This window comes from Lates calcarifer, linkage group LG2 (assembly GCF_001640805.2).
Source record: "Lates calcarifer isolate ASB-BC8 linkage group LG2, TLL_Latcal_v3, whole genome shotgun sequence".
Taxonomy (NCBI): domain Eukaryota; kingdom Metazoa; phylum Chordata; class Actinopteri; family Centropomidae; genus Lates; species Lates calcarifer.
Window position 1 is genome coordinate 18864178 of NC_066834.1, and position 16668 is coordinate 18880845.

The 16668-nt window shown below is 38.5% G+C and overlaps 1 protein-coding gene across 1 annotated transcript in view; it reads left to right on the plus strand.

Annotated features, from left to right (window-relative positions):
• cep89 (centrosomal protein 89) overlaps positions 1 to 16668 on the plus strand; it is a 50774-nt gene that overhangs the window by 7009 nt on the left and 27097 nt on the right. Inside the window, exons 8-16 of the mRNA XM_018697502.2 lie at positions 314 to 456; positions 1651 to 1701; positions 2182 to 2265; positions 3228 to 3331; positions 4583 to 4698; positions 4881 to 5061; positions 5632 to 5799; positions 7199 to 7340; positions 10622 to 10711. Coding sequence (XP_018553018.1) covers positions 314 to 456; positions 1651 to 1701; positions 2182 to 2265; positions 3228 to 3331; positions 4583 to 4698; positions 4881 to 5061; positions 5632 to 5799; positions 7199 to 7340; positions 10622 to 10711 — 1079 coding nt within the window. The remainder of the gene's footprint in view (positions 1 to 313; positions 457 to 1650; positions 1702 to 2181; positions 2266 to 3227; positions 3332 to 4582; positions 4699 to 4880; positions 5062 to 5631; positions 5800 to 7198; positions 7341 to 10621; positions 10712 to 16668) is intronic.

A 16668-nucleotide genomic window follows, 5' to 3' on the forward strand; every position in this document is an offset into this window, starting at 1 on the left:
CTGAGGGTGAAATTCTGTTTTCCCTCAGGCTGAGGTTCATTGTCAGCCAGCAGAGAGTCTCACTAAGCTAACCTGCCATACACTGAAGATTTTTTTTTTAGTTTAGATTTCACCAGTTCTCTCTGTTTTTTTCCCTCCTGAATCTAAAATAATGAGTATGGCACTGTGTCGCATATTGTAAGGCATCTAAGCTCTTGACTTTGACAGTTTTGTTTGTGATGTATTATGATATTTTGAGATTTATGAATTATCCCAGTGCATTCTATCTAAGTATCATGGTACTCTAAATAAGATCATTATCCTGTTCTTCCAGGCAGCCAGGCAGAGCTACAGAATTTGAGGCAACATGCTCAGGAGCTGGTGGATGAAAATGATGCCCTCAAATTGACAGTTCACCGTCTGAATGTGGAGCTCAGCCGCTACCAAACCCGCTTCAGACCATTGACCAAACAGGAGGTATGACAAGCTACTCTGAGCAGTACCTCATTTTAGATATGAAGTGAAGTTCTTATGTATGACTCTCTTCTATGTTTTTCATTCAGAATAAAATCAATACAATCATTTTTGTCTTTAATCAAATTTGACAATTTATGAATGTAGCTGACATGGAATTGTTATGATCTTGATCAAGAGAATTTTGGTTGAAGACTTAAATAGCCAGCCTTACAAAACTTATCTGTAGAAGATCCTTTACTGTCAAGGAATTGCACCATGAACCTTTGTACTTATCAACCTGCCTGTCTCAATCCAGCTCATGTTCAGATCCAGGATTAAATGTAATCCTGTTATCACCTCTCCCTTTAGTCTAATTCAGTCATCTTTTATACAGAATCTAATACCAGTATGTTTTCACAGCTTTAGCACTAAAAAAAACATGTCTTTGTAACCAAGCCTTTGAGATACAAATCTGACTTTGAAGCAGAACCCTGCCGAGAGAAATAAGGTTTTCGTTTTGTCTGTCTTGTTTGGACCAAAGGAGTTTCTTATTCCTGTCTGTGGATGTCTGTCCATTCTGGGTTGTTGTGTGTGTTACACTGCAGAAGAAAGCCAGCCTTTGGTTTTAATCATGACTACCGCATGCTGTGTTTTCACACCAGGATATCTCTTGGTCTCATCGTTACGAGTTAGCTTCCTCTGTACCTGCATGTCTCTGCTAACCCTCATTAATGAAGTGTGCCTGGTGAAAGGAGAAGCTAAAGGAAAAAGATTAGGCAGTGGTTTTACAGTAGAATAATGCTTCAAGTAAGTAAGTAATAGTATAATAGTAAGTCATAAGTACAGTAATAAGAAGTGTGAATTGGTTTGATTAGTTACAATTGTCTCTATAGGTCACATATATATTGTAATTTACTTTTGATTCCCCATTTATTCTATTGTTATAAAACTGTAATGTTCTTTGCTGTAGAAAATGTTGGAATAGCTTCTCTGTGACATTTCTCCCACACCTACACAGAAGAAACAGCAAAACAAAACATTGTCTTTTTCAGGCACCTAAATTGTTTCACTGTTTCAGATTTGATTTTGTCATATATACTACACTATACTTTAACCCTCTGGTTTATCAGTATATTTTTATATATTTACATTGTGATGATGATGGTATGCTGACTAACAGCTTTTTCTTTCTCTGTCTTGCTCTGTCTCATTTAGAGCTCCAAGATCAGTGGTTTACCGACAACAGGGTCTGCTCCTCCTTGGCTGGTCAGTATCTATATACAGCATAGAATTGTTATTTTAATATGGCAGGAGAGTAATCTAACCTTATAGCTGGTTACTATTCAAATTTAGCTGATCAGCATGGCTGCAGATTAATGTGGTTGGTCTTTGGAGTTAATGGCTGAAATAGATTTAGTGTGTGAAATCATACCTGCTCTGCCTAATAGTTTGGAAGTAACGGGCCAGGTTTGGTAAAAATTTGCACAAGGGAGAAAGTCTGTTTTATCACTCAAACAACCATAACAACCAATACCACGTTGTTCACCATCCTTCCATAATGAATGGAATGACTGCTGATTAAATTAGGAAAATAAAGCCATTTGCACTTTGTATGGTTCAGATTTACCACCCTCTGAGCTGAGATGAAAAGTGATTTTCCTGCCTTTACAAAGTCCTGCATTGCAATAGATTTATGGCTTTGATGTTGTAGCTAATTTGTAGCATTTCTCTTTGTCTTTTTTGTAGCTTGACATGAAGTATTTATCTCCTCTGCTGCTGGCCTACGAAGACAGGATAAATGAGAAAGATGCACTTCTGCAAACCACAGAGGTAAAGTTTGTATGACTGATTGTTTGCATTTCTGTGAGTTTCTATTACTATCCCGTCAATCATCTGTCACCTCAGCTTCGGTCTGTTATCAGAGACGCAAGCAGTGATCATTTAATGTGATTTAATGTGCTGCCTTGGATGTATTTATACCTATGGTCCCAAAACCTGAAATACACTTGGTGGTGAGCATGATGGAGGTGTCTGGGAGGTGAGGTAAACATGCAGGTGCACAGACAGTAAATGCAAACACAAAACATTTATATATTTTTTACTAATGCCAATAATTTTGCTGTGGAACAATGCTGCAAAATTCACATTTTGTGCTAGAAAATGGCCACTAAAACAGTGTTGAGCATGAAGCATTTATTATGCTATCACTGATAGAGTTCTTGTGCATAGCGTACACTATTTTAGAGAGAAACAACAGTTGTCTGTTATTGCATACGCTGTAAAGTTGTTACTGCAGATGGTTAAGTGGAAATGAAACTCTTTGGCTTGGCTTGATGATAATAGCTTATTTCAACTGTCAAAAGAAAATGAGGAAAAACAGAGTGTATGAGATTGTGAATATATTATAGATCCTTCAAAAAAACTTGACATTTTGCCACTGCCTTCTTTTGTTGATATCAGACATATAAGGATCAAAAAAGCTTTCAGTGACAGTCTTCGAGGGAAAAAAAAAACCATTCACACACTACACAATTAAACTGTCAATGATGAGACTCAACAGGTTTATGTGCATGGAGGTGCTATGTCCCTCCTGGAAGAGGAGCTCAGGTGTAGCAAGCTGTAGTCACAGTCAAGGATGGCATCTCCCCGGGGGGGGCGGGGGCGGGTATCCCTAATTCTTTCAAAAGGGTGGTGATAGAGTAGAAGATGTCTCAGCATGCAAAATGGCTCAGCATGCTATTTTGTGTCTATCAAATCAGAGGTCTGTATGTGTTTTTGTCTGCTTGTTATAGGAGGAGGTGAAGAGGTTGCGTGTTCATGTAGAGGAGGTGATCAAAGAAAATGAGAGACTCCATGATGAAATTGCCAAGATCGGAGGGGTCAGCCAGAAGGACTGGTAAGAAGAAATACACTGTGTGTGCATGTGTGTAGTGGTTCAGTACTGTCAGCACTTGCTGGACTGTCACGGCTCATTCTCCTGATGTGGTGGAAATACCTCCTCTATTCTCTTCTGCACTGCAGCTTGTCAGTCTCTGGGTCTTTTACTAAAGCTCATATTGTGTCAAATGATGAAATATCAGTAGAAAAGGCTTTACATTTTCTATGCTCCCTTATTTTCCCCATCTTTCATGATCCCCCTAGCTTCTAATATTGCCAACACCTACAAACCAACAGTATTTACTCTTTGTAAATAGCTCTTGTAAGTCAAATAATTGTAATAGCCTGCCTTAAATTGTCAGTCTAATATAGTTCTATCAGTTTGTAGCTGCAGGTTGGAAACTCCAGGGCAGTTTTCAAATTAAATACTTTCTTATTGTAGAATTTAGTAACATATAATATAAGATAATGATAAGAGATAAAGTGTTATAGTACATCACTTTGCATACAAACCAAATAATCATTTAAGTGGTTCTAAGTCCACTGCCTGTTCACCTTTCACTATCTCTAGCTTGCTGCTAATTCAATGTTAAGTCTTGTTGATATGGTACTGCTTTCCCTGATTTCACTCAGAGATCAATGATTATATTCCAGTGCACTAAAGAATACAAAATACTCATGAGGATAAAGAAAGCATTACATTTAATCTAGAACAGAGTGCACAGTTATTTCAAAATATAAAAATAAAGAAAAGTATCATTGATAGTTACAAGAATCAATGTAAATGCAACATATAGTGCCAGTACATTGAAAGAAATGCTATACTGTATGTTAGTGGCTTATTTTGTCTTTAAAGGATTAAAAAGGCCCTGTAAGACTTTTTCCTTGAAAAATGAATCATTCTCAACAAACCTTGGATGGTTTCAAGGTAATCTAGATAGTGTTTAATTGAGTGCTAATATAGCATGAACTGACTCTGACATTGATTGATTACCTGTAGAGGCAGCAAAAGGAGAGGTCAAAATACTAAATGCATTGTTTTTCATATTGTTATTCATATACATTGTTAGACTGTGGCTTTTAAAGCAATTGTTTAAATTGTGGCTTTTGTGTAAATGTATAACCAATTTAGTACAAATTAAAAGAGTAATGTTTTGTTTGATCATTTATAATTGCTCTGCTCATATTGTTGCCATAGCAGTTTTATGTTCTAGCAACTTAATATAGACATAATATAGACATCTCTCCCTCTCTCTCTTTCTCTCTGCAGTCATCAACTACAAGAACAGGCCTTTCTGGTTTTGCAGGAGAACCAGGTGTTGATTGATCAGCTGGAGGCTCAGCATGCTAAGGCCAAGGCCACCCACAGCAGACACCGGTCTGAAGGTACAGTAAAAGACTTAAATATAAAAATGAAATAAATTCTAGGGGCAGGTAGAGGAAAAATCCTCTGTGAAAAATGTTTAGCATAATTCTGTTTCTCTGTTCTGCTCTGCTTTCATTTAGACTGTTTATTTTACTCAGATTTTCTTCTACCCTCTTCCAACCTCTCGTCCCCCTCTGTGTAGCAACCAAAGTGTCTAAACAACTGATGTTGTTAGAGGCAGAAAAGCAGCGTTTGCAGGAGGACCTGGAAGAGAGCAGGAGGGAGGTGCAGAAAAATATGAGGGAGGTCCAAGTTCTGCAGGCCTGCCTGAAGGATGCTATCACCTGGGATGAACACTGCAACATTGCTGGGAAACTCAGACGGTACCGCTGCAATCTTATTTTATGAAATATTTCTTTGTCTAAAATGTAAATTAGTCAGTATTAACAACTGCCCCTGAGGTAGGCCACAGTTCTTTTCTCTCTTGTTTTGAATCGAGAATAAGAAGAAGAAAGATGAACTGAGCACAAACACTTATAATAGTGACACACTTGCTCTGTTAGGAAATGATTAACAGTTCTCGCAACATATTCTCATCCAAAAATGCCCGAGCTTCTAGTCTTCATCCATCAAACAGACTTACTAAGAATTCAACTCAGCTAAGTTTTAGTTAGAGATAGATAGATAATAGAGAGGCACTGGATGTAATGGATAGATTGATGTAGTAGAATCATAGGTGTAACAGCTTTACTTATATTTGATAAAGGAAGGGAAGAAGTAGGATTTAGCAGAAAACTCAGTAATGTAGGGATGCAAGTTAGCGGGACTGTCAAAATCTAGACAAATCTCTGTATATTGGTACATTATATAGTGACAGGATGCATCTTGTTGAGAAGTGTTCATCAAGTACCAGATGTTGTGTTATAATGTGCTGTAAAATATGCTCTTCTCAGGCAGCTGGAGCAGCAGGAGAGCACGAGTAAGAGAGAGATGGATGAGCTGCTTCTAAGAGTGTCCAGTCTGCAGGAGGAGAATAGGAGTCTGGCTCTGGACAAAGCCAACCTGACTGCTGATATAAAGAGAATTGAGGCTGAGGTTGAGCTCACTAGACAAGCCAAAAGGTACTAAATATTTAATGTACTTTGTCTGCTATAATCTCACACTTGAAGCCTGGTGCATGCCGCACAAATCCCTGATGGATTTGCGTTTTTAAAGATGTTTTCACATGGTCAGTTGCAAATTATATTTGGCTTTACAATCTAACTGGATTTTGAAAACTTGAGTCAAAGCAAATTAGGTTACGGCCCAAGTGCAAAAATGAGGACGAAGATGAAGCAGTCACTTGAAAAACCTGAGCAGATAGTTATTACAGCAGACAGATGGAGCAGCTGCTCAACAGTGGTATATTACATTACCACACACTTCTTGTCAAAAGATTGGACTACCTAAAGCGTTCTCCAAACCAGCAGACCAGTGTGTGTGTGTGTGTGTGTGTGTGTGTGTGTGTGTGTGTGTGTGTGTGTGTGTGTGTGTCTGTGTGTGTGTGTGTGTGTGTGTTCCACTGATTTGAACCCTGGACTTTAAGGATAAATTTGGGGTGGGAAAGTGACTGGAAGCTGACCGGTTTGATCCTTGGACAGGGCCTTTAATGGTTTTACAGTTTTGGCTGAGACGATTCCGGCTCTGACAGAAAATCTAATCAAATTCAAGAGAACAAAATATTAATTCCACCTTACGTCAAATTGCCATCAACTGCATCAAATCAAATAGCTTTAAAGCCATTGATTAGCACCCCAAGTTTAACCTGAAGTGAGATTTTAGTTGGTGGCTTCTTCCCAGCTTGTAGGAAAGATCAGCAGCATTACAGCTAGAGAAATGCTACAGTTCCAGCTATTTTTTCAAATACTGGGATCGTCACCTCCCAGTTTTATCCCATGTGTTGATTAAAATGCTCACTCCACCCAAAAAGTAAAAGTAAAATGATCATGAAAGTCCTATTGTGAGATGGTGCTGTTGTTTAAAATACTATACAGACATAAGCTGAAGTTGGCTTTGGAACAGCGTTATAAGTAGTAAAGTTCAATCAGGTTATATTCCTACAGTGCATCATTTATTTTCTGTCGTCCATTAAAGCAGTTCTAAAATCTGCTCTGGTCTCTGGAACCTTCCTCTGCTCCCTATAGACGAGCTGAGATTAATGTGAATTTTCTCATTCTGAGGTGTGAAGATTGTCAGAAGGTGTTTGATTAATCAACAGTGTTTTCACCCTGCCTGCATCAAGTTGACAGGGTCTCCAGATATTATCCAGTTGTCTCCTATGCTTCTATCTGCCATGTTCCTCCATCTAACCCCTGTGACATTTTTCTGTCCCACATTTTTCCTCCCTTCTCTATTATATTTGTCCTCCTGTGTTTTGCTATCCTCCTTTCCCTTTCCATCCCATGTTTTTCTTTCCCCTCATCTTTTTTCTCAACTGCTCTTTTACCTATTTCCTTCTCCTCCCCTGTCTCTCCATCCCAGGAAGGCTGAGAGGAGGATGAGTGTATTGAAACAGCAGAAGGAGGAGTGTGTGTTGAAAGAGGAAAAGACTCGGCATTACCTTGGAGCTGTCATTTCTGTGGCTGAGCACATCTCCCAGGAGAGAGACCAACTATTACACATGGTACTACTGATTCTACTGATACTGTAGAATAATTTTGTATTATTCATTATATGCATGTTACACATATTACTTCTGACATCGGTAAGACCAGGTATGTACATACATGTACATGTTATCCTCCTGACACCTCTATTACTGCAGGGAAATAAGGTATTATATGTTGTACTTTTGAGACTGGACAAAGACCAGGTGCTATACTGACAATTTCCTGCTGTACTACACAAGCTGAAACGGTAAAATTCAGATTTTGAAAATGAATGCAAGCTGACCAATCAGAACAGAAAGACAGTTCCTTTTGGAACCATAGAGTTTATTTAACCTTTTGGCTGTTGGTAGAAGTGTCAGCTCAGGTAGCTGGCAAAATACGATTGAGCTGAAATGCAGACACCAAAACTCAGCAGGTTTGGTTTAAAAGCAGCGCACTCAGTCATCTGTTAGACATATAACCAGCGTGCAGGCAGGTAGGATTATAGAAATAACCACAGAAGAGTTGGCAGGCGCCCAGAACACAAACTGCTAGACAGGAATCACTCAAATGCTGCAGCACCAAGGCAACACAGACAATCTGGCAAATGCCTGATAACACGTCTCTCTACATATACTGAGGAGCTAACAGATCCACAGAGACAGAAAACTCTGAGGGCAGACTTTCGTATTTTTTTGCGCTCTGTTTTTGTCCCTGGAGTCGTGTGTGTCGTTTATCAAACAGGTTTCCCTGCCATCTGACGTGCGCTCTTCATGTCAGCAGTGAGATGCAATAACAAATGTGCAAATGCAAGTGTGACTGATTAAGCATTCCACTGAATTTACTAAAGTGCCTGCAATAGACTTGTCATAGCAGGAAAAGCACAGATGTAATTAGAAACAACTGCATTCTGTTTAGGTGGGCTAGTTTCATGGTCCTGGTATTTACATGCTGGCTGGCTGTCATGGCTCACTGGGACACCTGATTGAACTGAGTCATTTAACTAAATTTGTCTTGTCTGTTCTTTTCCTGCTATGACAAGTCAAAATGTCTGATATGAAAAAGAGAGAGAGAGTAGAAGAGAGGTGTATTGATGGATAATGTTTTTTTAAATAACTCCTATTGATTGACTAATATGGAGTAATTAAGCTTAAAGATTTGCATATATCATAATTTCATGTGTAAACAGGGTTTTAGGTAGAGTTGAACGATAGGTCGAAATGTTTTGGAGAGAGCCAGAGTAGAATCCCAGAGCTGAACTATGTCTACAGTGAGCTCTCTTTTGCTTGCAGAATGTGCCTAGCGGGCAGTAATGAGCTGCCACCTCAGTACACTTAAACCAGGAGTGCACCTTGAATGATAGTATTCATGTTGGTAAGTCGGGCTGTAACTAGCGGAGGTGTCGAAAATATACTGAGTGCTAACTCCATGCTGCACACTTTTGAGAAGGCAGTGCAGTTCACTCCAGGAAAGTGAATTAAATATACTCCTATGTCAGTTGGTTTACCTAACCAGCTTGATCTTTGTGTAGGCTGCTGACAGGCGCTCTTGTCCCATAATGCAGTGTGCAGGGGAAATGGAGGAGCTGCTTACAACTGTAAAAAAAAATTAAAACAAGGTCAACTTTTATTTTATTTATTTTTTTGCTTGCTTCATTGGCTTCATTTTGGTCAAAGTTTATAACCAGTTAAGATATTTACTTCATTTGTTAGTTTACAATTAAGAGACAAAAGAATGATGGAAACAAAGGAGCTCACACACAATACAACTTTAGATTCTGTTACTTTTGGTGATTTGATCTATTTTCAGCAAGAAAAAAAACACACAAGCATGAAATCACAGAGAAGTGACGCTTAGAGAGAATTATTCTTCTTGCTGTGGTTGTTGACATTGTATTGATTAACAGAAGATTGTTAGCATTCCATTAATAGCACCATTGTCCTCTCAGAGATACCTGACTGGAATCACAACATTTGCCTAAAGCAGTGCATTGTCATGTTAGACAGCTGACTGATGTTGTGATCCATAGAACTTTGCAGTTAATTTAATAAATACTCTTATTTCTATTTGTAATACAAATATATACTGATATACTTTGACTATTCAGGCCTCGCTTTTCGTCTCTCTGGTAGTGGAGGTGCTCTGCAATGTATAGTCATAAAAACTTAAAGCTTATGAAAAACAAATAGAAGTAAGCAAAGAAACTACTGCAGTATGCACTTGGCTCAGTTGGCTGCATGTCTGGCAGAGGAATGGAGAAAGTTTTTCTGGTAAATGTTAATAGATGCAGGGACATTGCCATAGCTAACTGTTTAGAGGATAAGCAAGAGCCCATCATGTGTAGAAGGTCAGACTGACACTGTATTAGAGGTAGCAGGTCTAAAGCTAACAAGAACCAATTTTGTCTGGATGAGGACAAGGTGACTGCAATGATGTGTGTGTGTGTGTGTGTGTGTATACGGGTGGTAAAGGTATTATTATTGTTAATTTGCTGCATTGTGGCTAGAGTATGTCTGGACAGTGGCAGACCTGTGTCTAGGTCCAGATTTAAAAAGGACTGGCTGATCAGTTTAGTTTTAATTGTAGTTGACTTCAGTATCAACTGTGACCCCCAGAACAACAGTATTGATGTTAATATCCCTGACACTTTACTGATGTTCTTCTTTAAAGTACAAATACAAATGTTTAGAGCTCAGTCTGCAGTCTGTCTTTTACTGCATTTTGCAGTGAATATCATGGAACCTTGAATAGTCCTGGTAATTACACAATTAGGGACTGAAACAGTTTCCAAGAGACAGTTTATTGGATGAATTCTCTAAATGAAATTATGTTCCAAAACATTTACTGAGGAAAATGAGAGAGGTCAAATTAGTAAATCTAACATGATGCACACAACCATGCTTAATTCTGTTAGTTGCACAGTTCCCCTTAAATTGTGTGCATAAAAAGACAGGTGAATTTTGCTGATTAGATCCAAGATCTTGACGCCGTAAGGAACCATAACCAGCCACTTTGTTTTGTTGACATGGAGATTATGACATTATGACATTGATTAATTGATATTGAGAGACTATTACTAATTGCTTTTGTAATTTCCATGTACCTTTATATCCTGAACAGTTGCAGTTCTCGAGCATTAAACTGAAAATAGGGAGGACTATTGTAAATTGGCACCAGTTTCAACACTCTTTCCTTCTGTTCTTTCATCCATTTCTCCCATAATCCCTAACTTCCTTCATCCAATTGTGCTTTCCACCCCCCTCTGTGTTCCGCTCTTAGATCAGTAACCCCCCGTTCTCCCTCTCTGCCTCTCCAGGCTTCAGTTCTTCAGCAGGAAAAGCAGGGATTCATCAGCAGGATTCTGAATGGCACAGTTCGATTTGGAAAACTACAGGAACAAGTCAAAGTAAGTTCCTCTATGCAAACATTATTTTCTCACTACAGTCATCCTCTGTGAGAAGCTCATTTTATGTTTACAGTGGATTTGGTTTTTCTTTTTGTGACCATCCATAGAGGATAAGGGAATTTAAGTAGAAAATCAAGAAATTCTTTATAGTTCTGTTGAACGACCCTGTTAAATGGCATGCAAGCTAATTTAGTCTTAGCTCCTGATGCTAGTCCAGCTTGTGAGGCAACTTTGGCTCAACTGGCACCTCACCCAACCAGACTGAAACATAGCATTTCACATAAACTTCATTTTGCACAGGATGACCCTCCACTTTGCTTCCTATTGATCAGCCCACTCTTCTGCACTTGATAAACCATCTATTATCGGCCTCCACTGCTCAGAAAGACTATAATGACGAACAGTTGTGCCTCTCAGATTGCTGTCTCCTAAACTGAGCTTATTAGGTCTCTATAAGGACTTTAATTTCTGATCTTTAACAGAGTGTAGAATCACACCACACACTGCCTGCAGCTTAAATGTAAAGAAACCACCAGCATGAAGATAATGATCAGTAATGACAGCAGTGGCACTGTGTGTTTCCTTGACTTTGGTCCAGTGATCTCCCTTCGACACTACTTTGCCATTAGACTAATATGTGGTAATGCATAGGGTCTTATAGGCGTTCTTTGTTTACATATACCTTATTTCTGCTGCTTGCTCCTTTCTGTCGCTAAATGGTATTCCTGGTGCTAACTGATATTGGAGATACTAACTGCCATTCACTGCCCACTGTCTCATTAGCTGGAAATGTACCCATACACAATACATTATACATACATGTGTATACAGAACTGAAACCTGTATGGAGATATTGCACAAGACAAAAATCATTTGAAACATAGTCAGTCAGGCTAACAGTTGGTAATAAGCACAAGCAACCTAAGGCAGATCAGAAACAGAAGGATCAGCGCCAGGCAGGCAATCAGATGAACCCTGGGGAGAATGTCAAGTGCCTCATAAGTAGTACGATGCAAATGTGTAGACAAATAAAAGGGTGATAAATTGATGTGGCAGCCTGTTGTAGCAATTAGCTTAAAAGCAACATTGTAATTACTTAGTTTTACATTAAACCTGCCTCTTTGTTCAGTTGTTCAGTAATTATGCTTCTAAGCTGCCCAGAACCAAAACACGTACGCAGTGAGTGACATTTTCAGTACTTGTTTGTCTGTTAAACATCACCTCATCACTATAATTTATTCATTGAAAGATTTCTTACTTCTGGTGTAAGTTATTGTACATGTATGTTTTTACTGAGGGGTAGATGGGATTGTAGACATGAAGACAAAATCAGTTTTTCCTCATCTATTCTGTGACAAAAACTGCATGGATTCCACCTCTTTCCATAGAAATAAAATGGAGCATACTCTAGTGAGTCACCATGGTAACATTTTCTATATCTATATCTATGTACAGTGCCATCTTGGTTTGAATCTTACCGCTATAGTTGAGTGTGGCCTGCAACACCAGTTGGTGCAATCTCTATTTGTTAGTTAGTTAGTTAGTTAGTTAGTTTATGCCAAATGTGAACATGGCATTAGTCTGGCAGTATTGGTGCCATGCTCTAGGGCCAGTGCTCTCTGTGTGTTCCAGCTGTCAGCAGCTTTTGTCACTCAAGCCACTGCAAGGAAAAACATCTCAGTGATTCTGACAATTTTATTAGCGTCTCTATAGCAACAGCCCGGAGAGAAAGAGGTGTGAGTTTTTGTGTGTGAATGTGATTTCTGTTGGTGGTGATCTGACCATTGAACGTCAAGAGTAGTAGATGCGTAGAAAGACATTATTTCCTTCTTCCTTTTATTCTTCATTAGTCTACCAGAGCTTAACTGGGACAACACTTAAAGGTTCTTATTTCTCCTTCTAGGTGTTGCAGAGATTGTTTTAAACTGTGATAGTCCTGCCACAACACAATAAATGAGTCATGCATCATCAGGTCACAGGACAGATGTGGTGTATAATACCCTCATTAGATACCATTATCTACATTAGATACAAACTGTTATTGATTAAGATAGTAACTGTTATTGATTAATCTGTCTATGACTTTTCTACAATAATTTTGTTTCTCATTCGTTGATGAGAGACATGTAAGAAGTTTGCACTGCACAAGCCCCATACTGAATTCACTATCAAATACTGCAGGGATCAGACGCACAAAGGAAAAAACAGAAAGCGGCCCAAACTGGCTAACCACAGTTTACATTTTTGAGGAAGTTCACATCAGCCAGAGCTGCATTGTCCTTGTATTTAAACTGGGAATTGGCCCAGTCAGTAATGTCATCAATTATAGTCACTGTATGAGTAAAATGTCAATCAAAGAAAATCAAAGAAAAAACCCACTTGATGTTAAAATTACTGGTTAAATCAATCTGCCATCAACAAGTCACAACTTTTCCGAAAGGGAAAACAACCATGAAAAGATCTCAGTGAAGACATTAAAAAGATCACCTGTGTCAACACTGTTGGTTAAAATACATCAAACATATACCAGGTTTAAGCTCCACCAGTTAATCCCATGTATAGAACTATATTGGTGGCGGCCACATCTCTCCGAACTTTTTCTCAAAGGTTCTATTTTGAGGCTTGATGATTACTGTGTATTCTCTGAAAGACATCAAAATGGAATTTCAAATGTTAGACATTTTTTTCTCACCTTTTTACTTGCCTCAGTTGGATTTTCCTCAGTACAGTCCCTTTTATATTCCACCGCAGCTGATGGGAGCTGCTGAACTTGATGAGGTGCTCATCCTCAGAGCAGTTAGCAGATGACTGATACTGAGATGGAAATGTAAATAAATCTTCTTTTTTTTCCTCACATTTCATACTAGCTTTCATTTGATTGTTATAAACCTATAGTGATTGTAATGCATGTTGCTAACTTATGAATTGAAAAGACAGGGATTGTGTGTTAAGTGTGCACTATAAAGAGAGGACAGATTGTGACTACATTATTCATGTGTAATTAAAATTCATGCCCTCATCTTTTTGAAACACCTGAAAATGTTGAATATTTTAGTGAGTGCATGTATAAATATAACCTGAGCACAACGTTGCATGACCCATGCTGCTTGATCAGCATGAGATGACTTGCAGTCTTTTTTTTTCATTAAAAATTCTCATCCATTTCTTTTTTAAGAACTTACAGTATAACATGTACCATTGTAGCGTCATACGAGTATTTGTTCCTTCTATTGTGTACTGTGACCTCTGACCCTCAATCCGTCCTCAGTGCTTGTTACCAGGGAAATGAATGATTTTTCCACTTATCTCATTGGATCAGTTTGGATAATTGAGTGAGAGTGTTCAGTGAACTTTGTGGGTCTTATTTGAAAGCTGAAAGCCAGGCAGTGAGTTGAGTTGAAGTGAGTTGTGACTTACCAAATTAGTACCCAGTGTTTCCCCTAGGTTGACTTTTCTCGCAGAGATTAATAAGACTTGTTGGAGCTTTTATTGTGCTTAATGTAAGGAGTTGTCAACGTGTCTTCCTTGCTCCTCCACTGTGTGTGTGAGTGTTCATGTGTATGTGTGTGCAGAGGAGGAGAGGAGAGAAACGCAAACTGCAAACAACATAAAAACATAGTATAGACTCTCACACTGAGCTAAAATGAAATAAGTTCACATAAATTAGATTGAAAAATTAGATTGAATTAGATAAATAACATAAATAAAATATTTAGTTTTCCTAATTTTTTTCCCCCTTTGGCCTCTTGAAGGGGTGGGGGGTAATGTTGAGGGGGCAGGCCAACCCCCAAGACAATGGTGGGAGAAACACTGGTTCTATTTTCAAAGAGAGAAACAGTCCCTATAAAAACTGATGACAGTGAGGTCTGTGGATTATCCTGTGCAACCAGGACAGGATACCATGTTCAGAGTCATCTTCTATTTGGACCAGTATGGTAATTCTCTTTTCGGATGTATTAGAGGAGAGTGTTTTTATGTAACCTGCCATTCAGCTGACAACAATGAAAGCTAAGGTCCTGTAGGTGTCGGACAGTACAACCAGCAGGACAAACGCTCCACTGACAAGCACTCTGTCTAACAGCTGTGCCAGTCAGGCAGAAAATAAAATCTCTGTCTACTGTCTGACCTGCTGCCATTGACTGTCATCTCTCATTTCTGTTTCTTTTTTCTGTCTTTTCTTATTTTGTCTGTCTCTAGCTGCTTGCACTGTATAAGTAACTTTCAGCACTTAAAGGCTTTATTACTGTGTATATTTGACCATCACAGTACTTCAAAGGCTCATAGGCACATTAATCTTTGTTAAGTTAATATCATCTTTAGTTATCACCACTAACTGTGAAAGAGATGGTTCTCTCTCTCTTGTATCACAATTTTATTGACACCTGACAGTAATCTTGTGCAGCTAGCCTCTATTTCATCAAGCTTAGGAGGGGTTAGAGAGACTCTTGTTAAAAACTGAGATAAGAGGCTTGGGGAATCCAGGAGACTGGAGACTAAATGCCCACCTCTAGAAACAGCACTACAGAGTATAACAACAGTATCTAGTCTCTTTGAGCCTGATAACAGAAAGGCAGTAAGAAGTTGTTAACATTCAAAACTTAATCAGCAGGCAGTAGCCACAAAAATAAGCACACAAGGAGCATATAGAAAATAATTCTCCATTTATTTAATTGTCTTGTAGCATCTTAAATCAGAAATGTGGCACTAAGTTGAGAGCTTCAGTCAATAGATCATAGACAGAAACATAGGAACATAGAACATAGGACTCGGTAGAGACAGGTGGAAACAGTGATAGAAAGAAGTTCACAAAGGAAAGAAAAAAAGAGAATAAAGAACTCCAACATCAGAGAATTAACTGGACTTATAAGAAGGGTTAAGCACAAAATCATTTTTTCCCAAAATGCTACATTTCTATTTTTATGAAAAAATATCATTGCCTGAAGCTTATTAAATATATTTAAAAGTAACTAGTCCAGGGCCCTCAGTTATCAGAGCTGAACAGAGAAGGTGGTAAATTGACTTTTAAAGTAAAATGTAGAATGTTTGTGAGTACAAGAGAATTGGTAATTGTCATACATGTATCCTTTGAACACCCCCAAAAGTAAACCACCATGCTCGTGAACTATAGACGCTGCTTAAAAGCAATTTTTAGCTTAAATCTATCTTTTAAGTGCTCCCAGAGACGTAAGTCATTGCTGAGTACGGGTGCAGCAATTAAAGACACAGTAGAATTTAAATTGTGGTCACAGCTATAAAGAAAAGGACTTTTTTGGAACCTACAGGAGAAGCATAATGATAGCTTTGTAACTATATGTAATAAATTGTTAAAACAACACCATAGTTTATTGATCTTTTAGTCAAGAGTCATTAACCAGAATGCTACACATAGGGGAGTATTTCTGTTACATGCAAAAGACAATCAAGATGCCACATAAATAATGCACACAACCTTGAGGTGCCACACAATAACAAATCCACATGGCTGAGGTGCGGCAGACAGGTGAACCATGTCATACAGTGTGAAAGTTAATAGAGGACACCCATAGCTATAAACCGTACCTTTTGCTCAAATGAGCATTTTACAACCTATACCACAAAAAAGAAGATAAAAAAGACAACCAAGCAGCCTTGCTACCTTCAACCCAACAAAAAACTAAAGTTTGCTGCTAAGCATTGAAGAAGTATAAAAAAACCTGAGATATGAGTCTGGTTTCTGCATTAAATGTTCCAAATAGATGCAACACAACAACCTGAATGGTATGTGTGTATTTGAGGCAGAGGAAAGAGAGAGATGGAGAGGAGCACATACAATAAGCAATAAACCTCATCACAGATACTGTGTGCCCAAAGCTACTGCTGTGACAGGAAAACAGCAATGGCCAATTCACAGTTAATTTGGTAATTTGTATTTTGTAATATGCATTGCATGCAGATATCTTTTTTCTACCTCACTTCTG